Source organism: Dermacentor variabilis, chromosome 11, assembly GCF_050947875.1.
Source record: "Dermacentor variabilis isolate Ectoservices chromosome 11, ASM5094787v1, whole genome shotgun sequence".
Classification (NCBI taxonomy): Eukaryota; Metazoa; Arthropoda; class Arachnida; order Ixodida; family Ixodidae; genus Dermacentor; species Dermacentor variabilis.
Window position 1 is genome coordinate 29,442,396 of NC_134578.1, and position 25,668 is coordinate 29,468,063.

At 46.7% G+C, this 25,668-nt stretch overlaps 1 protein-coding gene and 1 long non-coding RNA gene across 2 annotated transcripts; both read right to left on the reverse strand.

Moving 5' to 3' along the window:
* Positions 1 to 417: 417 nt before the first annotated feature.
* Positions 418 to 10,189, reverse strand: LOC142564585 (uncharacterized). Its single transcript, XM_075675641.1, has 3 exons — positions 10,013 to 10,189; positions 7,252 to 7,567; positions 418 to 3,556 (listed from the first exon to the last, which is right to left on the reverse strand). Exons 1-3 carry the CDS (start codon positions 10,080 to 10,082, stop codon positions 838 to 840), a joined length of 3,105 nt encoding a protein of 1,034 aa, XP_075531756.1. The 5' UTR covers positions 10,083 to 10,189; the 3' UTR covers positions 418 to 837.
* A 7,750-nt stretch (positions 10,190 to 17,939) lies between these two features.
* On the reverse strand, positions 17,940 to 25,668 carry LOC142564589 (uncharacterized). Its single transcript, XR_012824620.1, has 3 exons — positions 25,518 to 25,668; positions 20,755 to 21,082; positions 17,940 to 19,880 (listed from the first exon to the last, which is right to left on the reverse strand). It is a non-coding gene; the product is annotated as an uncharacterized LOC142564589 (long non-coding RNA).

Below are 25,668 nucleotides of genomic sequence, written 5' to 3' on the forward strand. Positions count from 1 at the left end.
AATTATATATATATTTTTTAGTTGCATGCCTGGTTTCGTCATGCACACGCGGGGCCTTGCTAAGCTTAATACTGAACACCCCTGCCCCGACTGGGCCCGGGCTTAGTAACACGGCCCCTGAGCGGGCCCGGGCGAAACCACGGGCCGAGGCCGGGTTCGGGCTAGATAAAGCGGGCCCGGGGCGGAAAGTCAGGCCCGGGGCGGAAAGTCAGGCCCGGGCAGGGCTGTAGGCGGCGTACATATTAGTTATTTAACCACTGTTTACTAACTATCCATTACGCTTAGCGTGACGTTTTAATTCCATTCACGAAAAACGGCGCCCAGCCTTAGTAGTGTCGGAACGATGTCTGCAGTATCTTTTACAAATCAAAACTCCTTACACATTATAGCGCTGGTCTTGTCCAATTGACAGCCATCACACAATTGTTTCGATGTTGATATTTTATATATGCGCTCATTACGGCTCAAATTTTTACTATGCACTTTGGACGTGATCAAATTCAGGTCATCCCATAGTTACGTCCATTTCATATTTTTCCACTCCAAGGCACATGTCTTAAACTGTTTGCAAGTTCTTATTGAGAAAGTAAGCACAGATTATATGTTGCCAGCAAAGAAAAGGTTTGCAATTCAAATACAAGCAGCGATTCAAATTTATTGGTAAGGTGGCATAACAGGTGACGTGATTATTTCTAATGCCTGTATCCAGAAGTTCGGCAAGCGCACCCTAGTCAGGATGACTACCAGTCAGGTCTGTATGGTAGCGAATCTGGTGACACCTCGATAATATTAGCTAACGAGCGGGGAAAATGCTGCTCGGTTAGCCGAGTGCGTACATTACGCAGCCACGCTCACACTGGCCAGCTCATATTCGGCGTTTCGAGGTATGTAGGCATCCCCTGTTTGAAAATGGGGTGGTGCTCCATGGTATCCAGAGGCACCACGCGAGAGCGTCCTACCCTGGGAAAGGCCCGGGGGATTATCACTGAGTGTTGCGGTAGCGCGTAACGGTGAATCACGGGGGTCAGACATTAACTCAGGCCCATTCATTCTCGCTCTAAAACCTGAGGGGTCAGTCGTTGGCAGAAATGGAAAACCAGAATGTATATACCTTGCTGGAGCAGAGGTTCCGGTACGCAGTAGCCTCTCCCGGTCATATCCTGTCGTAGCATGGGAGGTTGCATCCCCTCGGCTGAACTCAAACTCTTCCCCACCATACGTGGCGTGACCGGGTGTGGCAAAAGCAAATGGGCTCATTTCAAAACCATTGCCTCCGTATTGCGCGATAGGGCTGGAGGACCCATCTTCTCGGTATATTCCGACACTGCCGCCGCCATGTCGCGACTGTCTATGCATTCGTGAAGCAACCTCTGAACTTATACCAATTCCATTCCGACCTAATGGCGCAGCCTCAAGTGGGAGTCTAGCTGCCATATGCAATCCCAGACCAGCGGGGAAATGTCCTTCGATAGCAGTCAATCGTCTACTTCCATGTCCTCCGAGCATGCTGCCCATGCGAGACTCCATAGAAAGAGATGGGTGTATATATTCTCCGCTGTCATCAAGCCCAATTTCGTCATGATCTGCTGAGTCATGCGTAATTGTCCCCGGTGGATAAAATGAGAATCCAGGTCGACTATCTTCAGCAGCAAATTCTGATGGTGCACCCGCCTCATGCATTCCGACACCGGCGCCACGATGTCGTAGAATGCCATGTGAACTAGCACCAATTGAGCCTCTACCCACAGCGCCGATGCCATATCGCTCTCTACCAAATACTGGGGTACCAAATGAATCTGTTCCTGTAGCATACGGCTCATCCCTGTTGAAACCATGCACTCGATCATACCCTGTGCCAATGCCTACAGCGTACCCTCCTAGCCTAATGCTGCTAGGCATACTTGCAGTTTCTTCGCTTTCGCCACTATTTGGCCCGCCAAGTTCTTCCGGACCACCCGACGTCAAACCCCCAGTGCCCACACCGGCACCACCAGTTTCGTTTCTTGAGATATGTAGTGAATGATTTCCCGCTGAATTTGATTCTGTGGTGCCCCATCGGTGGCTTTCGTTAATATTTGAGAATGTACCCACCCTTTCTAAACCGACACTTGATCCGTCAGGTACATTTGAAACAGATGGCTGTGTGTGCTCGTCGCTCTCTTCACTGCTCCTCCTAAAACTTCGGGAAACGGGGGATGGCGTGCCCGATGGCGGAAAGCCAATGCCGTCGCCCCCTCGTCCGAAAGCACCTGGCAGCCTGTCTACTCCTCCTAATCTTTCTATGTCATTTTCCACATGTCCTAAACCCCTATGCGGCGGTGTACCGAATACTTCAATATCTACATCACTACCTCGTGGTCCTATGGCACCAAATGAGGCACCATGGGACGGGTTTACGCCTGCTAAACTAGGGAAATGGCCCCCGGTACCTCGTGGCTGCGCATGCGTTCCGAAGGCATCTGGAAGAACCGCCCCAGGCCCACCAGCAAAAGGTGCACTTTCTTCGCTTTTGTCAACACCGGCACCGCCTAGTTCAAGCCTACCGTTTGGGTGACCATGCTCTGAGCGCAAATGTATACCAGCGGGACCACGTGGTGTCGTACCTAATCCTAAATTATCCTCTGGATTTTCAGTACTAGATGACAATAGGCCCTCCCCCTCTATACCGACACCTTGGCCGCCAGATCTTGTATGAACAGGTGGGTGTGCACTTTCTGAACGTTCATTATTACTAGAACCGCCATGTCTTGATGCACCATTCGAAGGCATACCCAATGGCTGAATTCCAAAGCCGGCTCCACCACGTCTTTCCGAACCCCGTGACAGCAAGCCCCCGGCTCCTAATACTCCGAGACCAGCTCCCACAGATTCTAAACCAATGCGTGAGGCTGCACCAAATGAGTTTGTGTTAGGACGATTCCTTGGAATTGAGAGGTTGCGTATTGGCTCTAGGTTGGTGCCAGCTGGAAGATGACCATCGGGGCGTGGCGGCTGTGCATGTGCTCTGAATACATCTGGAGGCGCCTCTACAGGCTCTCTGGGGAAAGGCAGATGTCCGGCTTCTTCACTTTCACCGTGAGCAGCCCCGCCTAATCCTGGCATATCACCTGGGTGAGCACCGTCTAAGCGCAAACCGGCAGCTGTGGGGCCAGGCTGTAGGATATCTAACGAAAGATTTTCGTCTGGAACTGTTGCATGACCGCGCGAACGCGTTCCACCTCTGCGTGTTCCCGCAGCAGCCGGGCGGTTCGCGTGGGCACGAAAGCCTTCTCGACGCGCGGACTCGATTTCTTTAGACGTGAAAGACAGTGGTGGGGGAGCGTACAAGGCACACGCCGACTCAAGCACACATATCTTTTGGTGATTTCTAATGAAATAGGCGTATCCTTTGTTGCAGACGCAGCCGCCCGTGTCGCAACGGTTGACACATCTCTCGGGTGGCTTTCCGTTGCATTTTGGCTCGCAGTTTGACACGCAGGGCTGGAATGACGAGTTGCGCGGACATCTCGGCGGACACGTATCGGCCTTGACACACCTGCTGCGGAACCTTGGGTGTCTGCGCAGAAAGAGCAAAAAGCAAAAAAAAATGCGAGCAATTAATTGGCAGAAGTTTCTCGTCGGTCAGGGAGCAAATGTTCGTTAAGTGACGTGGACAAACTGGGTGCATACGTAACGGGCTTTTGATAGTCGCGTGTCGTTGACCGCCAGGTGTACTGCTGCTGGTAGCAGTGTTGATAACAAAATAAAAATCACCGCCCAAGCACTCCGTACGCATGAATAACTAGCAAAGCTGAAACGTGCGGCCCCGGTTGATGAATCCCGACGGTTGATTAAACGACGACTTGGTCGGCTGCAGGATGCTCGGTACGCAGTTGCTGCTTTTGCTCGGCTGCACGAGTCTATTCTTGTGCCCGAGTTGCAGCACCCGCACGACATGGAAGAGCTCGTTCTTGCTTCAGTTCGCGCCGTTGCTGATCGAAAGCTGCCTGCTCCTCAGGAGCACGTATGACGCGTGGCCGCGTCATACGAACTCTGTTGCATATTCTGGTACTAAACTGTTGCGCGCGCGCTTTGCTGCGACGGAGAGCAATGACGTCAATACTGGCGCAGCCAATCGGGCGCCTCTTTTTCTCTTTTCTTGGTGCATGCGCATGCGGTAGCGCCGGAGGCGTTTTCAGCATACAGGCGACAGATGGACGGACTAATTGGCTAGCCATATACAGATTCGCTGAAAAAAAACAAGCGCACACGCAGGCGCGGACGCACGCACACTCTGAAAGATATCCGTATCCACCATGTAGCTTTCAAAGCTTCCTTGATGTATGTGCCGCAAGAAAGCCAAAGAAAGCATGGCAACGTATATTGCAGAGACAGAAGCTTTACGCACCAGCATTACGCGCCAGCGCTACATCTAGAAGTCGCAAAACAGGTACAGCGCAGCTAAAAAAGAGGCTAAGAAAGCCTAAGACACATGGGCAGTGTCACAGAACAACCATGTATCACGAAAGGTCTGCAGCTTTAATACATTACATTTGTTTGTATGGTGTAGTATTTTAACCGGGAATCAGTGCAAAATCCCAACAGATATTTTCTAATTTTTACCATTAAACCATTCGAACTCGACGCTTAACGCTTCTGCACCACGCAGAACAAAATGAGTTCCAGGTGAAGCAATGGGTGCGACAAATGCTCGTAATATTCTGTGGTAGAGAACGGAGAAATAAAGAAATTATGAGTGTGTCACACTTAGCATTCGTCTCGTTCGTGCGCTTGTAATGACAACCTAACTTTCTTGTACATTTATTGGTTTCCTATAACTATGGATTGAAGCGTTACAAAGCGAGACACGCAGGAAAGAATACGAGCAAGTCTACTTCTGTTGTCTTCACTGTCCTCAGTGACAAGTTTAAGTAGTTCGCCTTACAACAAGTCCCTCGTGGTCTGCCTTCCTTAAAAACTGCTCTACTGCTGATGTTACACTTCTTTTAACGTTTCCTGCAGGGTCTCAGTCACGCGTCTGTCATTTAAAATAGCATACGCAAATTGATTATTCGGAATCCGCTTGCAGAAGCTTACATACCAGTAGAAGAAGTACCAATTTCTGGAGGGCTGGATACGTGCTAATGTCGCTATACTTACTCTCATACTGGCACATTTCAACAAATCAAAAGTTTAATCAAGAATGCGTTCATGATACATGCGTTGCTAGTGTGTGGTCATCCGTCTGCGCCAAAAAGTGAACACGTAGGCGTGTTAAGGATATTTTTCGTGCCAGATGACTTTGCGACAAGGAACCAAAGGCAGTGCAATCAGGCATGATGTATATTTCATTTTCCGCTGCGATGTGAATGATGTCATAATATTCTGCCTAGATAAATGTTGCAGTGTGATAGTCGAACGATGGTTTTAGGAACGTATAACTATTTGTAAGAGGGCAGGGACTTGTAACGAAGTATTTTGGTTACCTGCGAGTGTTACACGATCAAGCTGCTCGAACCCTCTTCGCATATTGTTCAATATTAACAGTACTGTTAATTTCACAAGAGCTAAGAGGTAAGTTTTTTTTTATACAGAACAAAAAAAAAGTAGAAACATAGGAACTAACTATGCAATAAAAGAAGGAAAATTTTATGAAGTATGGTCACATTAATAATCAAATCGGCATAGACATGCATAGTCCATGAGCATCTTGAGTTTTACGTGCCTTGGCCCGCAGCCGAATTTTCGAAGGCTGCAATTGAGAAGTTTCCGCTTCCCACAACTACATCTCGGCAACTAGGCATAAATTTCCGTGAGCATGGAATAATATTGCACAGCGACTGCTATTTTACTTCTGCTGCAGCTTTATTCGGCTGCATTTTTATTTATTGGTGCACAAATTATGACGCGTGTTGGGAAATGCCATCGCTGTTATTCCTAACAACCTCAGTAAAACTACAATTTCATTTGTACCCTTTTTACCCGTACACAATACACACATAAAGGATGTCACGAAAGAAAATACACAGTGGTGCAGGTGTCTTGGGCGAACAATAATAATAATAATAATAATAATAATAATAATAATAATAATAATAATAATAATAATAATAATAATAATAATAATAATAATAATAATAATAATAATAATAATAATAATAATAATAATAATAATAATAATAATAATAATAATAATAATAATAATAATAAACGTTGATATCTCACCATCAAATTTGCTTATCACGACTGTTTCCCTTGGCACGCGCTCCTGTGCCATAATAGACTAACGGTTATCAGCTCTATACATTACATGAACTGCCAAGCTTGACTGGTTCTATATCTCTAGTAACTTGGTTGATCTACCGCTTCGCATCGTAATTTATGCCACCGTCTCCTTCTCTTTAAACAGCATGCCTAGTATTTTCGTTTTTCATGACTACATGGAGCACATTAGGCTTTCGTGTAATGGTGCTTCACATCGCTGCTCCCGGTTGAACATTTGCTCAACCAAGATGCACCTCGCACATAATTAGGAAGTGGAAAGACATATAGAGTTGTATTATTTGATTTGTCAGGAATTCAGTTTTCGCAGACATACATAAACATTTAATCCCAGGCAGTACTAACTACACTCGTACCTTGAACAGGATCGGGCTTCTTCTAGGTAGTATTAAACTCACTACGCGGATGAAATACGTACATTGTAGATCTCTACAAATATACTGTAAGTGAAATCAATCAACTGAACAAACCCAGGAGAAAATTTCTTTTCCTAAAACTTGCGAGTCTGAAGCAGTACCAGACACTACGTGTTAGGCTAGCACATTGACGGTGTTTTGCAATCTTCAAGAGCGTTTTCAGCTAGGAGAGAACCCTAGCCCGCACATATTGTGGATTTGTACAAAGTACACTGTAACTAAAATTGCTTTACGCCACCAAGTTTGGAGGGAATTTATGCATCTCAAGCAATGTGAGGCCGTAAATACGCATTATTAACGGGATCAAGTTGTAAATTCTTGAAAGCGGTCTTCAGTTCGGCATGCGGATCAAAGGTCCATGCATGTAGTCAATCTGTATCATCGTACTATAGGTACAACACAAGGCCGGAAGGGCGTTTCATGCATGTCTCACAATTACATGACGGACACGCACGCATGAGTATACATGCTGGATGCTGGGGGCTTATTCGGGACGTTTACCAGCCCACTATCCTCATCTTAGGTGAATATCGCGGATTTGTACAAACGGCACTGTAGTTCAAATCGCACTTACACCACAAATCCCGGCGGGCATGCGCATCTCGGTTTACACTTTTTGCGGCAGGACCTCTCCAACGGCTCGCCGCATCTAGCCGGGCAACCAGACGCGCACGAATGCCAGTCCTTGTACTGGCGCAGCTTACAACGCCAGCAATGTGCCTTGGAAATGCACTCCCCCCAGGAGTTCCGGACGAAACCTTTCTTGCAAACACATCCACGAGACTTCTGCAGCTCCCAGGAGGGCGTAAGGGAAGGCCTGCAGAAGTGGTCCTTCTGGTCTTTTTCGACCGCTGGTTCTTCCAAGTCGCCGCATTTTTCAGGCCCACAGTCTGCGAATCGTGACAATGGGGTTAAATTGAAAGTCGCTTATGTTAAGGCTGTGATAAAAGCGATACCACGAGCCCGTGTAGCGGGTCCGTGCAGTGCTGCATCGAGAATCGTAGTAGGAAAATATGGTCCTGTATTGGCTCCTATTTGCGCGTGCTTTAGTAAAACGTACATGGGTGTTCTTTTTCTCTTTAAACAGAGTGAATAAACTAAAGAAAAATTACCTGCTGCAGAAAGCACAAGTTTGCTGTTTTAGGTAGGTTGCTGTAGGAAGACGGAAATAGTTCTCTGGGAAATCACATTATACATTTCGTTAAGACCAAATGCAATGAAAAGCACTGTTTCATTTGTAAAGTTCTAAGTAGTTCGAGTTCAGTTTGTTGAAACACCTGTATATTTCATCTCATACTATGGGAATGCTTATGGTCGAACCATAATACTATCCTCAGGATTCCAACCACATCATTGTGTCCTTTCGATTGAGCTCAAATTTTAAGTACTTCTATTTCCCATGAAGCGATCACTAAAGCAACGATTCTTAAAACTTCTTTAATTTAAAAGAAAAAGCTTTCACTTTTCTTTTGAGGAGTGCCCACCAATTTAAATATTACGAATCGAGTAGTAGTTTTGTATTTCCTGCTATGGGTGATTTTCATGTTATCGTTAAACTTTAAGAGTAAGATTTAGCTCAAGGGTTCCTATCTAATACAAGATGATGAAGACATCATGTGTTTTTTAGGCCTCCCCTGCACCAAATTGGATGAATTTTCCTGCAATAAAAAGTTGGGATCTTGTGACCTGATGAAGCTGAATTCAAAAATGCACCGCTCAATTGGTTCTACAAAAATAGCTAAACATTGCAAAATTTCTAAGAAAAATTATGAAGTAAGAAGTCAACTCAGCAATGAAAAATGATATAGCAGTTCTGTAAACCACACATAAGAACACATCTATGGTGCATAAAATTCAAGTAATATGCCCGGCTTTAAATTTTACCACTTATTTGTGGGCAGTACTCTTGCGCAACTCACGTAAGTACCATAAAAATTTGAGGTAAGCTGAAAAATAATGCCTTCAATGTGTCGGCTTTTGATTGTGAATTGAAATAAGATTACACAACAGCGATATCAGTTTTTGGCATGGAATTACCGAGTTATAAACTTAGCCCTTCTTTTTGTTTATTAAAATTACCAATTTCTGCAATATTTGCAAAACATTCCGCGTGCTAAATCTAAGCTCCACTTGCTACAGTTAAAAAAATTTACCTGTCTCTCTCAAATTCAAAAAATTTATTCTAAATTTGTTAAGCGCTTGTTTCATAAAATAATTTCTGCGGTTTACAAGTACTTGAATAGGCGGCCTCCCAGTTAGGCTCTGAGCTAAAGCGTCTGCCTGTATGATACATCTTCGTGTACAATCGAAGAAGGGAAATTTACCTCCCGGTTATCCTGCTTGTGCTATCACCAGCAGAAGAAAGAGAAGATTGAGATCGCCAACTGTCGGGCTTCGGAAATCAGTCCAACAAGAATCGTCCGACATGTGCAATTTTCAATCCCCACCTAATAAATATTGCGGTCACAAAACACCCTTGTCACTCCTGCATTCGTACAGAATAAGGTCTGGCCGCATGCGCAATGTTTACGGCTAATTTCTCTATACCACCAAGTAACCATTACAGACACTGCAAACGCCACAACGACAGCAGGATGATGGTATACTTTCTGTCTTCTCAGTGGTCAGCCGCTCTGAAACATTCCAAGATTGATGAACTTGCTAGAGTGCGTGTGGTCATTTAGTAGTGCTGATGGCCTATACAAGTAGCCTACACATACTTTAAGACGTGACGTCATTCACAGGAACCCACGCAGCTAAATGGGAGCACGAGCGACAGTGCTACAAATGCTCTTTCCAAAACACGCCATCCAAGGCACCAATTGCATCAACCAATCGTCCAGCATATCGAGGCACATCTTCTAGGAGCCACGTGAGCATGCAGGTGGGCAACAGCACCCCTTTGCGTGGAGTTAGACTTGTTAGCAAGTATCCCTCAACTATATCGTTGTGGCTGAAGCGAAGTGCATTGTTAGAATGCAGATGGCTGTACGAAAAGCATTCCTTCTCAGGGCAGTGTCGACCAAACATTCATTATTTTAATATGCTAGAGAGAGAAAAAAAGGGTTTGCGATGCAATGAAAGTATCTGATGAGAATGAAAATTTCCCAGTGGCAGTTCTGGTGCTTCGCCAGTCAATAGCGCTTATTGGCGACGCCAAAAGCATCTAATTTCTTCTGATAATCATGTATTATGATGAAATTAGTTTCGTTTCTTCTTCCGCATGACCATCCCTCCTTAGTATATTAAGTTGAGGTTTCGATTATATGCGGTATATGGGCCGTATATTGCATCTTCAATGCTTCAGATATTGCACTTCAGAGAAGTGTACTTACTTGTACAATTGCGGTGTCCGTTTATCAAGCCAAAGCAGGCGGTGGCAAGCAAAATCGCAATGCAGTGCATTGCGCTTTAGACGATGCAGCAGAAGAAAATGTCCGCTCACGTGTCCTTCAGGCTTGGTCAAAACCGCTCGGTAGTCAACACTGCGTGTCAATCTGTCCATTGTTTCAAAAGCGAAGGGTACCTTCTGTCCTTGCTGTGCGTACGCCTTCTGCATAGGCTTACATAAAATAGAAATGTTATTTGTTTGAAAAAAACAATAGGCGGATGTATCTGAGGCAAACAAAGTAGACGTGTAGGACGCTTAGCCCGAGTTCGATCCGGACTGTGCAGTTTTGTTGTCGACAATGCTTCTTGAAAAACCAGCGCAAGCACACGGTAATTCTGATGATAAGAGAATGAGGGAGCTAGTGTTTTTTTGAAGACAAGAAAATGGTGTTTCAAGATGGCACAACCTTCGAGGTCTTTTCTTGAGCGTGGTGGATAGGGAACGCAGCGATGGCCTGTGCGCCATTAGGAAAAACGACAATTTTGGACTTATGTGCATTTGGGTTTGCAGGAAGCGAAGATTGTTACCCAGTGAGAACAAACTTTGAAAACTTGAAGACATCGCGCAGCTGCTGTTCGGAAATGGAAATTGCCCGCTTTATGTCATTGCGACAGAAATTGTCGACACTCGGGCAAGCGTTACGCGGTCGACGCTGTCGCACTGCCTTGAATGCGGCCGCACATGCGCAGTGCTTGTTCGTGATTTCCGTAACGCCGATCGCGGAGAGTCGCACACAGGTCAGCACGGTGGCGGATGCGCGGTCCGCACGGCGCATCCTGTCGAGCCAGCGCAGCTTGGATCATACACGACCTCAGCGCCACGTTTCGTAGTCCAGGAGATCTAAGATACAAGCTTAGAGAAAGAGATTCAACTAGGGTGTACCCTCCCATAGAGCCCAGCGGCCGAATTGACTGTACACTCTTAGAAAAATTTGCACCCTTTGGAGCTTATCTTGTCCCACAACAATAATCGTCATCTTTCTTGCCCGCGTTTCCTTTCTTTAACGCTGCGAGCCCGGTACTACTCAGTCACGAACGGCAAGCGCGTTATCAGTGTGACACAGCATTCTCGACAGGAAAGTAGCGAGCGCCGAGTTTTCAAGAAAGGAAACGCAAGCTAGGCAGATGACGATTATTGTTGTGGGACAAATATACACCCCAAAGGGTGCAAGCATTTTAAAAGTGTAGCACACCAATTGGATGGTATGAACACCTTCCGGTTCTGGGCGCGCGTGGTGTGAACGCCAGCTGGTACACGCCACGCCGGCTCCGCTGATCGGCGCGGCATTTAATTTTTTCGCTTCTACTGCTGAACCACGCGTAGCCTCGGCGCGGAATCGTTTTATTATTTAGTAAAAATGATTGCGAACGATCTTTACAAGCATCCATCTAATCTGTGTCACGTGCAATTTCACCAAGAAAACGCAAGACGTCTTCTGAAATGATCAAAAGTTTATTTTGCTCTATATAAATGCTCGTTCCGGGCTTCTGGTGTATTCATCCTAAGTTGTGGCATCAGGTAAGCAGCAGTCGTTGCCGTACGAAGCTCCACTAGATGCCATCAGCTGAAAAAAGAATTAAATTACAAGCACGTATCGTTTTGCTATATTGACCTAACAGGTATATTGCGTGTAGAGGGGAAACGTGCGTAAGTGGTGAATGAGCGGCATTACAAATAAATTCCCTTTCACATACATTTCGTAGCAAATAGACTTCCCAAACAATGCCATATAATCTGAACAATGCCTTATAATCTGAAGAAAATGTCCGATTTTCAAGCATCCCTATTTTGCCGAGCATTATTTCCTGGACTTGTAGAGCACAAATACACGGGTGACTGCGCGTTTCGAAAAGAACTTGGCCTCAGTCGACGCGTTGGTATGCCAAGTACATAGAGGTGGCTACAACACAGGCTCTCAGCCAGAACGTGTTACACTCTCGCAGAATGCCTTCTAGTCGCACTCAAGGCAAATTCGTGGGTGCAAAGCCGGTTTTCAGTCGCTCAGAAGACAGACATGTCATGCTCTTGAGCTCATCGGCGTTATCTTTCACGCGTCCTGCCCGCGCAAGCAACACACTCCTGTGTTATCAACCTTGGCAATCGCCCGTCGAGTTTTTGACAAGCGTGATTACCGAAATAAGGTATATGTTGTTGGAGGGTCATAAAAGCGTCACAAACTTGTCCCGCTAAAATTCAGTACACTCAAAACTAACAGCTTCACAACCCCAGGCGAGGCAAGCATGCCTCAAGATTATCCAAAAATGTTACGAAATGAATTACAACTTTTCGGGTCAGAGAATGCGTCACAAGCTTTTCCCAGTAAGATTCAGTACACGCGAAACTGACTTCGGAACACACACAGCGGAGCTGCTTTTCGCTAACTGCGTCGCTAACTGCGTCAAAGTGCCCCAAAAAGTTACAAAATTAGTTACAATAACATCTGGGGTCAGAGAACGCGCCAAGGCTTGTCCCGGTAAGATTCAGTACACACGAAACTGCGTCACACAGCCGAGGAGCTTTTTGTCACAAAGCCAGGTGCGGCAGGCGTGCCCAAAAACTACCGAAATAAGTTATAATAATGCTTGGGCTCATAGAAAACGTCGCAAACATCTCCCAGTACGTGTAATTAACTCAAGTTTACTAGGCCTGGACAGCGGGGCTGTTTTTCCATAACTGCGTCACGATACAGGTTCAGTTTTGTGCAGTAAGCCTAAATGTGCTGAAGTGCGTCGCAGATACTGTCAAACAAAATTCCTCACCATGTTTTAGTCCACTAGTGCAGCAGTGCCGCGTCCAAATGCAGACGGAACGCAAGAAAACGCCGGGAGCCCGACCAACGAGCTACATACAAAAGAGACGGGTCGCCGGGCAGGCGAGCTTCACATGCGCAGCCGGCTTCGCTCGCTTCGGTGGCATGTCTGGCGAATGACGCATGCATATGGCGCGTCTGGCGGGCCGCTAGCTTGTTGCCAGGAGACGCAAGAAAAATAAGTCGCGAAGTGTAAGTTCACTTATGCGCAAAACATTTTAGTTTGATCGGGAAAGAATGAAAAAAAAAATAAAACATTGTCTGTACGTTCATTTCCCATTATTTTTTTCCCATGCTCGCGTCAACTAACAGATTGGGCTGACACTAGGCGTGACGTGTTTCTTGTTGCCAGTTTTCGCCGAGTGTGCCCTCTTGTTGAATTTCTTTCTCCATGATACAAGTGTCACTTTGTTGGGCATTTCGTACTGGCGCTTTGTCAGGCATTTATTTGCCTTTTCGCCAGCGTCCACGGAAAATCTGTACATGAGGGCGAGCCAAGAGGGCCCGTGATTGATGGCGCGCCGTTCTTCCGCGCGCCGTCTTTCCATGCACTATGGTATAGGAAATCTGTCATGGTCAGTTTGGAAGAGTGACGCAATTGAAATGATGGCGGGTCTGGTAGCGCGGTTTGAGAAAAGCACGCGTACTTCCAGCTGCAGGTACTTATGGCCACGTCATCCTTGTGACAGTGAGTGCTTCCGGTCATCGAGTGAACTGTGTACAGTTACATGTATGGGACCGAAACACCACTTATTTTGGTAAAATTGGTACATTTACGGCTAAGTTTACTGTCCGTGAGGTACAAATCTTACTTGTAGTAGGTTAATGCTCGGCTATCGGTACCATTGCTTTGCGAACTATGTAAAATTGCATAGTTATTCATTTATTTCTCTTTTTTCGTAATCTGACGGTCAATGAGTTCTTCATTAAATACTTGATGTCAGAGTTTGTGTAATGGCCTCCGGCAGAAATTTTTCTTGGTTTTTTTTTTCAGCCTTATCTCGCAACCTGCGCCGCAAATGTTGCTTTGTGCATTCTACTGTGGCCCTGACATTGTTCATCTTCAGTGCCCTACTTTATTTCGCACGTGAAACTAAGTCTAACTGTAGTCGGTGCTGAGCGTGTGTTCTAAGCTCAGCTGTATTGTACAATCGCCCATGATGACTCGGCAGGCTTGTGCATTGTAATGAGCACGACTTTTAACTACTGTTCTAATACATTTCGCAAACTTGCAAAGAGCTTGCGCGCGCGTATTTTGTTAATCTATAGTAAACATTCGCGTACCCAACTTGAATAGATTTGTTGGTTAAAGGGGGATTTCTATGACAGGTCTGTACTTGGTTTGCTCGATGCTGCTTGACCACTCACCGAGCCAGCCGCAGGTGAAGTCAGCGGGAACGAGGCATCGTATCAGCGGCTTGTCCAAGTTTTCGAGCTTTTGTTCCGAAGGCAGGGCGTATACGCTTAACTTAGTAGGGAGCTTGGACGAATACTATTACGATCGCAGCCATTTTTATTTGTCGTTTTCCGTGCTTTAAGCGGTGGTGTTGTCTTTTCATGTCCGATAAAGGCATTTTCGATAATCTGAATTTGTAGGTGACAACTTTTTTCTGAGATAGTCTTTTCTGAATCGCTAGTGTTTCCAGCGCCACTCATGTTAGCGAAGCTGTCGGCGCGGTGATGGCCAATTCAAGTTCTCCTGCAGACTACTTGCATAGCTTTCTCCAGAACAAGCAGGTATTTTACAGGGGACAAATGACGCGGTTTCGCCCGCAAGGCAAAGCATCCATTGTGATAGCTAAATAGTGGGCCGGTAGACGAAATAAGCATATTAGTTTTATCGGACGTGTAATTCGCTTAGAAATTAAATAACAAGCACGCTGTCACGAGCGCACAAGTCAACATGAAGACACGTCGCTCAATGACCGCGGAAACTTGCTGTCAAAACGCTGAGCTAAGCAAGCGCGGCAGCAGCAGAGAGCGAATTGACCTTCATGCGGCCTCTCGGGGCTACAGCGCGAACTAAACATCGATAACACAGCGCTGACGAAGCTAGCAGTACTACAAGCACTCGCATATAGCTTTGAAGATGAAGCACGCGTGGGTGACACTTTTTCTACCTCCCTGAGCAGTTGCAAGAAAAAGTGCTTGCGCGGCCGCGCCGTATGCAGATGCTGCCTGAGTTTAATGCCCCTCGCCTCGCCCCCCCCCCCCCCCCCACGTGCCTTGCGCGTGACAGAAGACGGCGCGCTTTTGTTCCGCCTTACTCCTTGGTACGCGAGAGAGATTGAGACGCGATCGTCGGCTGACCCTCGCAATGTTTCACTCGCACAGACGGCGTGCGGCGCGCGCTGAAAGCGTTATCGTGTTTGGACATTATAGGGAACATCACGGCGATGGCGACGGCAGAACGCGCTTGGAACATCCATATAACTGCAATCAAAAAAGAAGCCGAGCTGCCGTGCGAGCGACGTGTCGCTGCAGCGCAAAGAGCCGAGTTATAGGGCAAGGCAGCTTCCTTCGGATAGCTTCAGTCGAGATCACTCAATCTGCTAACGAGCCGCGTATGTGGAGATCAGCTATTTCTATGTATCCGTTTCTCCCGTCTTATCTTTGTCATTACGCTCGTTACCAGGGAACATTAATTTTCATATCGTAGCTTTGGCCCCCACACTACTAAATATTACATTCTGCAGCTTGGTGTGCCGAAACCACGATCGGATTATGAGGGACGCCGTAGCGGGAGACTTCACATCAATTTTCGGCGCCTGGGGTTTCTTTAATGATCACGAAATGCATGGTACGAGGGCGTTCTTGCTTGTCGCCCACATCGGAATGCGGCCGCACTGGCCGGGATTCGATTCCACGACCTCGCGCTCAGCAGCGCAACGCCATAGCTGTTAAGTGCCATAAGTGCGGGCACCACATTGCTATAGGGTAACTCTCTCATGCGCCAGCAACAGTTCCCCGGTTAACGTCAAGCCCCTAACATTGCGCTATCATGCAATATTCACGTGTGTCGATTTCGGAGGTGCTTTCTGCGGTCCGCCGGATGAGAGAGCAGTGGCGTCCGCGTACCTGTTTACTAGGCTATGGCTGAATTTACTGTAGCTCTTTCAAGTAACGTTTGGCGCATCACAAAGGAGTCGTTCCTTAGAAGGTGACTATGTCCGTTGTTACAGCCTGCTGCTGTCGCAGTTAAGGAGCGAAATGCCGCCGGAATCCTTAAAGACTTGTCTCTCTTTCAGATTTTTCGTATGTTCTAGTAATTTTATGGTGAGTTTCTTTTCTGTTAGCGCCAGCCCAAATAACGTGAAGCCCGCACACGGATGATATACACTATCGCTGTTTTTATTTGTTTTAATTCTTCTATATGAAGGATTTGCCGCACGGAACAATGAAAAAAAAAATTCGCTCTGCATTTTGCAGTTCTACGTTGTACTGTACTGCTTAATCAGGTCTTTTTATCTTCAACATGTTGGTCAAATGAAGTACTAAGTAACGCTGATTTCGCCCAACAGAGCAATTTCGCCAGAAATGAGCTACGTTTCTCAGCGCCGCCCAATCACGCCGCAGGCAAGTGCCTAAATATAGAAGCTACTTGTGGTGCAATTTGCTGCGGCTTGCTTGCAGACGTGATCTGGGACGCATTCTTATTGGTTTGCATCGTTGTTGGAAGGGCCGGCTCAACCCGAATGTTCCGAAGAGATAATTGCTTGAGCCGCGATAAGATTACAAGGGAGGTTGCACACGGGGAATTTTAAGCACGGTATTCCATTGGCGTTCTTTTTCGCATTCAGGTGGAACACAAAGAAAGAGGACCAGCTATTGGCTCAGTGGCTCTATACTTTTTTACTTCATGCTGCCGCTTCCTCCCTTATTCTCTGTATAAACTTTTTGCTGTCCTTAACGCTGCCCAAAAGGTCAAAGCCTAAAGATAGGTTCAAGAGCACACTTGTCAGAATTCCCTGCTATATACCTTAACGTCGGTGATTCACGTTATGTAACCACTTTAAAACGTCCTGGCAGTGGACTCGAAATCCCGTTCGAATGCTTTTTGCCTACTTGTCCGGGTTGAGCAAGGTGGCCTAGTTGCTGAGTGGAGTTAGATCGATCGCTATCTAGGCAGATAATTTTGTCGACATATGTGCACAGGTAATGTTCGCCGAAGAAATGTTCCAGTGAACTGGCGTCTATAATCATTGTATGCTTACCAAGTTTGCGTACCTCTTTTCTAGGAACGGAAAGATCTTCTTTCGCAAAACCTGAATATATCATGTCTGCTCGAATATATGTCCCAAATACGTCGACCTGCTACTTGAATGAAGAATAATCTTTAATGAATTCTGTGATTCGTTCAACTTTCTTTGACTTAGCCACTCAGTATATGCCCGTACTTGTGTACGTTTTGGCCGGTCATCTCGAATCGGCTTGTCTCAATAGCATTCCTACGTATATAATAAACATATGAACTAGGGGTCTGTCTGTTCTTGGCCAGTCCTCGAATGGATGTGGCCGGTTCAAACACAAGAGCTACAGAAATTCCTAAACTTTGCTTGACATGTGTGGCGCTTTTCATGAGCTTGTCACTCCATTCTTCCCTCGACAAACACCACACATAGCCTTTCATAGTTCGACATTGCTGCATACAAGTCTCGCCCAGTGCATTCGCCTTAGTTTGAGCTGGCATTTGGCATAGCTTGTGAAACGTGCAGTGCATAAGTAAAATTCTTTGACAATGAAGTATCAACTGTTGTTGTAGATAAACATACACATATTACTAAATCACAACTTCTATAAGACGAAAGGAAAAAAAAACTTGTACGCGTCATCGTCAAATTTGAAGAATTCAATTACCCCTGTAAAGCTTCGTTTCATATATATTTCAACATCTATGTTCGATGCTCTTAATTTTGGAGGTTTTTACACTCTTACACCATTCTAGGAATGCTTAGAAATGTGACACTTGGCAATGGCTGGTGTTTTTGTTACAAGTACTGTACGGTATCGAGCTACATTTGTCATTGAAGTACACTAAAGATGAGAGAAAGGCACCAGAAAATGCAGCGTTGCTTGTCTCAGGCGTATTTTAATAACTGCCCCTCTGGCTTACAGCCTTCTACTTTGTGGCATCAAGATCTACCATTCATCGGCACAATTTCAGAAAGCGCACCATCGGTAAAATCTGTACCTACCCCAAGCATTTACTGGGAGAAGCGGAAAGAGCGTGCGCCAAGGGGTTCTGTAGCCAATCCAGCTACGTACCGTTGCAGCAGATAACGGTGTGCCCCAAGGATAACGCATAAAATCAATCCAGCCATATCTTGAAGTAGGCCGTAAGGGTGTATTCCAAGGGTAACTCCTGTAAACAGGCCAGCCATATCCTACGCGACCATACAAAGGTGCGCCCCATCGGTAAAGCATGAAGCCAGCACCATCATATCCAGTGGAAGCACGTAGAGCTCTATTCCATAAGGAGAGCCCCAAACTATCCTCAGAATTTCTACCTGAGCCGTGGAACGGAGTTCCCCAGGGGTAAAACTTATAACTTGTCTCATCATATCCCGCAGGCGTACTCGAAGACAAGGCCCAACGTAACAACATTTTATCAATCCAACTGTATGTTTCCGGACACTGTAAGTATGCAGGCCATAGATAATACCTTCTACGGGGTGCACCGAACAGAACGTCATTATGTAAGGGCAAATGCCAAGGGGAAAACCCTAAACCAAGTAATAACCATGGATCAACGTCGTAATCCGACCCATTACCTCCCCTAGTAGGTGAGGACGTAGTTACCGATTGTATATGGGCAGCGAATGTACCATTTTGAACTGCACGAAAAGCGGGTCTAGGCTCGCGTAAGGTTTCTATGATAGGTGGCATAGGCGTAACGGCACCAGGGTGTTGTGTATGTTCTGTACTTCTACCCTTACCACCTCCACCAGGCGAAACGCTGCCATGTGAGCGTACAATTTGCAAACGTGCGTCTACGCCGGCTCCGACAGGAAGAACGGTAAAACGCGGAGACGTAACTTGTGATGTTGATCTGATCAAAGCCTGCAGACGCCCTTGTGAACCTGATGAGGGGTTGCCTTCTGCACCACTTCTTGCTCCGCTTCCCCAAGGTAGTGTGGTACTAGGTAAGCGGGTGGCTGCTGTACGTGAAGTTTCACGAGTACTGGCAGCCGTCGCAACTGACCGGGAGTTTTCAGAACTTGTTCTTGTAGTTCTCAAGAAGTGCTCTGTGACGTGAGGCAGAAGTGCACCTGCAGTGCTCGTTTTGACACCGCCAGCAGGGGAGTGTGCACCTTCCATACGTAGGCCGAGAACGTTGTGGAGAAGAGCCGCAGTATTAGTTGAGAGTGTAACCCCCTTGTTTACGGTGGTGCTCACTGACAGATTACCTCCACCGTGAAGTGACGGTGGATTCTGTGTGGCTTTCGGGACAACATTCACGGCTGATACTACGTTAGGAGATGACTGCAAACTTTCAGTGTGTACAGTGACACTTGTGCTAACATGGCCTGCGGGAACAGTCATAATTCGACTTTCTGATGTCATTTCGGTGCCATTCGAGAAATGCGTTCTGGTAACAGTTGAATGACTAGTTTCTGTGCCAGATTGAGCAGCGACGCCACCAGGTCTTCCGCTAGCCTGCAAGTGCACGTTGCTATTGTGTAAGGTTACGCTGACCGGTTGGTGCACGATACCAGGCGAGACGCTGAGCGCCATGCCTTTGCGCGGGAACATCGACGACTGGCGAGTGTACCAGGAACACATTTCTTGGAGCACGCACATCTTTACGCCGTGACGTTCGAATTCGGCAAAGCCCTTATTGCAGACGCAGGCGCCCTCTTTGCAGTCGGTGACGCACTTGCTGGGTGGAGTTTTGCCACACTTGGGTGAGCAGTTGGACACGCATGGCGCGTACGTCGAGTGAGCTGGACATGCGGGAGGACACCTCCTGGCCCGGACGCATATACGTAACTTGTTAGGGTGCCTGTGTGAGAAAAAAAACGAATCATGCTGAAAGCACGAAGAAGGGTAGTGGGATTTGACGATGCGGTTGCTACTACAAGTGATCAGGCCAATCAGTACGTTTTGAACATTTCAAATGATAAGCTTGTTATTTGTGTCGAACGATACGCCGACTGGCAGAAACAAATAAATATTATGGTGCTGACACGAGCACCAAAATGGAAAATACCATTCTCGGTAAATCGTATGAGCAAAACATTCCCAAGGTTAGCACGTGGCTGACTATGTTACAGAAATTCCTCTGTGTGGCCTGCGTTAACTATGCTGTAGGACAGGAGTCGTTGCATTTCGGATCCTTATTGGGCTGTTCATTGGAGGACACAAGACCCAGGAAGCAACACAAATATACATATAAACCCTTCTGCAAAGCCAGTTTTTAGTGCAGCAGAATGTAGTTCAAAATTTCAAAATCTCGCGTTAATTTAGGTGGCCTTCCATTAAACTAGAAAGCATATTCCGCTTCTTGCAGCCTTGATAGAGAGAGTGAGCATCAGAAATGCAGACATATTATCTTCATTCGTCTATGTTTTCTAGCATGCTGTAATTGCGTAGATAGACAGAAGTACATATCGGCAGAAAACGACCATACAAACAGCCTTTCATCTACAAATTTCTATGCGCACAATCACAAACAGCATGTTATGCTTGTTTGGGCAGGCTTAGATGGTCATGCGATTCTTGTTGCCCGTGCTGCAGGATTGATTAAACTTATCCATTCATCACGCAATGCACGCTTCGCGAAGGCGCCTAGCACAAGGGCTCTGCTCATTTTGTAATGCCGTCTGCTCGCGTCATGAGCACGTAAGATTGAAAGTGGAAGCTGCCGTTTCACTCACTCCACCCAGCCCGGAGGGCAGGCGCACCCCGCATAGCACGGCTTCTGGCACGGCGTCTCCAACGGTTGGTTGCATGTAGCGGGGCACCCGGATGCGCACGTGCGGTAGTCTCTCTGCCATTGGAACTTGCAAGGTATGCACTTTATACGCGGAATGCATTCACCCCATGAGTTGCGAACGTATCCTCGCTTGCAAAGGCATTTGCGGAGCTGCGTCAGCTCCCAAACCGGCGTGAATAAAGGCCGGCAGTACCGGTCCCGCCGAGGCTCCCCGGCCACAGGATCTTCCAAGGGACCGCATGCTGGAGACGAATCACAACCTCCGGGCTCTGCAAAGGGTGTAAAATATATTTTTTAGAGATCGAGGCATAGAAGGTCCTAATAAAAAAAATTGAAGCCACTAACGTTGTCGATCCAGGGATTGAACACACATCACATTTGGATTTTGCACTTCGTTTCATTTTACTTGGTACGTTCGAGGCCCGAAGGCTATTCACGAGATGGTAGTGGTGCGATCCAGAAGTACAGCGCAAGAGAAAATCCTTCTTAATAGAGTATTAGCCAATACTTTACGAAAGCGAATAATGTCGCGCATAGAAGTGATTGATCTGGGGAGACCATTCCATACCTTTGACTCTGTGGAAAGAGTAAATAGCGGCAATCTTTTGTGCTTCAGGTATTTATGCGGACCTTATTAGATAGCCATGATTACAAAAATCTTGGTGCGAAGGCACCTCCCAACACAAAACTGGGTTCGTGATGTCCACGCGCTCGTTCTATGGTTTACACTGTCGCCAAGGCATGTCTTAATCATCAGCTTTAAGCTGGACCTGTTCTTGAAGAAAAATTAGGAGCTTGCTGGTGGCAATGGGATTTCAACTGACGTCCTCGTGCGAGTTTGTAGAATTTGGAGCCAGGTGACCTCACACTTGTACGATTGCGCCACTCGGCAGGCTGCAATTTGCACGGTGCTTTGTGTATGACGTAAGGCTTATTTTGATGTGGTGCCGGTGTGCGTATTTCTGAGCGCACAGCAGATGATGCTGTACCGGGCAAAACGAACATTATTTACATTGCAATATAGCAGTCGTGGCGAGATAATATTTCTGTCACCTGAGCGAGCCTGTGGTCTCTGAATAAATAAGTTCAGAGTAGGAACAACTTGTGAAGTCTGATAAAGTTTTGCTTTATTCTCTTTGTTTCTTCAGAAAGCAACTTTTGAATGGTACTCCTGGCATATGTTAATCATGAAGTCCATCATCACCTTGTAGTCTGCTCACGCGACCACTTCGAGCAGGAGACACTTTCATTATACACAGGATGCACTTAATGGAGCGGTCTGCCTTTTGGTGGCATTAGACCTCCTTACGCTGCGATTAACTCGGTGGCACATTTATTTCGACGCTATCAAAGGAGACACTTCGGTGGATCAATTGCCGGTAAGCATCCGCAACGCAGTATTCCCCCTCCGACCTCCGCCTCCAGTACTTGCCTAATAGCAACGCTTCATTGGCGGCTAGGAAACTCCTCAACGAGTGTGCAGAACGAGGAGTGTCTCACTGCTATAAGATGCTAATATTGAAATACATCAGCGCTTGCTTGCCACGAAGGCGCATATAATACTTTTTATGCGAAGCCTTCATTCAGTCATACCGGAAACATTTTTGTGTACGAAGGTCGGCATACGTATCACATTTTAATTTTCGGGGCCTGTCGAAAAAAAAGACACGTTAATAATGAATGCATTGAACCAGGGTCAGACAGCACAAAACTCTAAGCAGAACCACTTTCACAATGACTGCAGATATAATAGCGACTAGTATTCACACAATGTAGCGAGACCGCATTGCTAAAGACAATTTTTTAAAATTTTTATAGCTATTCAGTAATTTACACTGCTTCTGCTACATTCTACATACAGTGCCTTCGGTATCAGCCCGCTTCACTATAATGGTTCGCGCTCGCCATTATAGTGCTCACAATGGTTGGTCGTGCCAATGGCGGCAAGACGCCTACTGTATGACGCGTCGACGCAGTGACAATTACGAAATGACGTCAGTGGAACGCCCATGAAGGCACGACGCCAATGAGATCACGATCTGAAGCGATCATGATTGTATAATGATGACAGCGTGACTACGATGCCATACTAGGCGCAGTACTACAGCGCGCAAAATTTTTAACCTTAGGAGTGACCTCCATATGCGACCTATCACATAGCAACGAGATGCGTATTAAAGCGAGAGTGCCCAGGTGGCAAAGAAACAGGTATCATTTTTTCGCCGGCACACAATAAGTGAGTAATCACATCATTGCCATCAAACTATCGTTGTCGCCTTGCTGTTGTAACACAAGGGCTCTCAGCACACACAGAACTGCTCACCTCAAAAAATTACATTGGTGTTTCACTTCGCGAAAGCGGGTTACGAGCAAGCATGTGTGCTATGCCCTTGTGCATTGCGTGTATAATGTTTTAAAAATGGTTTAATTGTGTGTGGGTGTGGCGGTTAAGGATGATGTATTATTTGAAAAGTGCAAGAAGCCTTTGGGAAAGATAAGAAGGTTTTGTAAGGAAATGCAGTCTTTATTATTTCGTACAATTTCAAAATGCACGATTCACACTATTCACTTTCCTCTTCGTCCTCTTCGGGAGTCTCGTGGGCCCACCAAGCCCGCGCATTTTGCTGGACTCATTCAGTTGATGCCCCATGCTCGGCGACGACTACCGAGCCCGTCGACTCAAGCTCGGCCTGCCACTGCTTGCGTCGCTGCACCATCCTTCTCGCTTGGCGCTCGGCCTCTAGATCACGGGTACGTCCATACCGGGTACCGGGTACCCGCAAACCGGGTACGTCCATACCGCGCAAAGAACCCGTAGTAACTGCCAGAAAAGGTCAACCCAGCGCACCTCCACTTATCCTCCTTCTCCGCGACGCTTCCCATTTTGTTCTTCGCTCCCGCTTAGCTCCACATGCCTGGACTTTCCTCTAAGTGGCGTTGCTTTTCCGCGCACTCCACATGCTCCTTCGTACTTTTCTAAGCGTGCGATCCCCTTCTCCACCTCTATGAACCATCCTCTTCCAGTGATCGCTGCCCTCGCGGCGGCACAGTTAATCTCACCGAATTCACAGACGGGGCTTGTATGCTTGCGAGTAAAACATCTTACTCCGTCGGGTAAAACAGGCTCTTCTAATCCGGCTCTTCTAATCCAAAAAAAAATTCAGAAAAGAAAATACATCATAGGTCAAAACGCGATGTTGCTGTGACAAGAGAGCGAGGGTATAAGGAAGGCAGGAATGTTAACCATTGAAGAGTTCGGTTGGCTACACTACGCTGTGGAAGCGAGAAGCGAAGAAGAGAGAAGGGAGAGAAGAGGGTACAGAGTTGTACATGGAGAGTACTTCAGTGAAAGCCGCTCGCGCAAACCAGTCATTCTCAGAAAACCAGAAAGTGCCTGCACTGCCTTCTGAGGCGATGATTGGTAGGGACGGACTCAGAGAACGATCATCTAGTTTCCTCAATGTGTTGGACAAAGATTGTGTTTGTGTTTGAAACTGAGGATAGTGGCACAATAAGTGGCCGATGTTCTCCTCGCATCCGTAAACTTTGCATAGCGGACAATCAGTCATTCCAATTGGTGCGCCCAAGGGCTTCGATGCCTCAATAGTTTGTGAGCCGTACTCAAGTTAACCTAACCATTCCAGTACGTCACAAAAGGTTTGGACTTACCTCCATCTACACTGATGCAACTTAGGTTACTCGTCCCGCACAAGAAATAGAGCGACTAAACGCACGTCTATACTGGTGGCTCAACTACATCAACCAGTTCCGATGGCGCTGTAGTTATACCAGCAATGGATATGACCCAGTGGTTCAAGACTTCCCATATCCCTACGTCTACAGCTGCAGAGCTCGGGGCATTCCGCGACGCTGGGCTTGCGCACAGATGAATCATCCGCTTGTCTTCCTCGTGCAGTTCATCGCCAGCCTGCTGGTGATACCGGCGGGACACCAACAACCGTGTCAGCACTTCCGAGCCGCCTATGCGTTTCTGCGCCAGAGTGACCGTTCTTTGGCGCCTCCGATACTGCAATCCTCGGATGGGTTCCGTGTAGTACCATCGTCAACTCCTACCGGCAGCAACAGTGCAGTCTTCCAGTCGTGCGTAGCGGCGCTGTGGGTCACCTGGACTGTCGACGAGACATCACAACCCAAAGGGCGCGGCAGCTGGGCTTACGTACAGATGAATAATCCGCTTGTCTTCCTCGTGCAGGTATAAAAGCGCTTTGGAAAATGCTTTTGTTGTCTTGTCGTGGTGCCATGCACTGCGGTAGATCTCGATACTGTGTCTGACGTAGTGTACGTAACGAAGTTGCCATTGTTTGCCGGCAATATTGAAACTAGCCCCGGACCCGATAGGGCGGAACTTTCACTACAGCTACAACAGATTGCAGATGACATAAAACTATTAAAAGAAGAACGTTTAACAGTAGTCGACAACAAATTAGAGCGCTTAACTTTCCTTGAAGACACGCTTTCCTCGTGTACGGAACAGGTCATTCATTTACAGCAGGGGGTGTGATCCTTGGAACTAAGCCTAGACGACGTCGATAATCGCTCCAGAAGGTCGAATGTCATAGTCTATGGCATGTCAGAAGAAGATGAAAATAACTAGTCGCTGGAGGGCTCTGTGAATGAAAAGGTTGTCAAAGATTCTTTGAAAAGTTCAAAGTTTAATATGGCGCTATATAAAACGGTACTCACTCGTGCAGTGCGGCTCTCCGCTTACCACCACGACGCAGATGGTGGCTAGAGCGATGACGGTACAGTGCATCCCGCTTGACGGCGATGAAGTAAGACAAAGAGTTGGCATATTCCTCCGACAAAACGCTCCCGTCGTCACCATTGTCTGCTA

Bases quoted from the DNA above. Each gene is read 5' to 3' on its own strand.
- LOC142564585 (XM_075675641.1), bottom strand. From the start codon at position 10,082: ATGCACTGCATTGCGATTTTGCTTGCCACCGCCTGCTTTGGCTTGATA. The intron at 7,568-10,012 runs GTAAGTACACTT...CACGATTCGCAG, and splicing joins CGGACACCGCAATTGTACAA to ACTGTGGGCCTGAAAAATGC. The intron at 3,557-7,251 runs GTAAGTGCGATT...CTTTCTGCGCAG, and splicing joins TGCCCGCCGGGATTTGTGGT to ACACCCAAGGTTCCGCAGCA.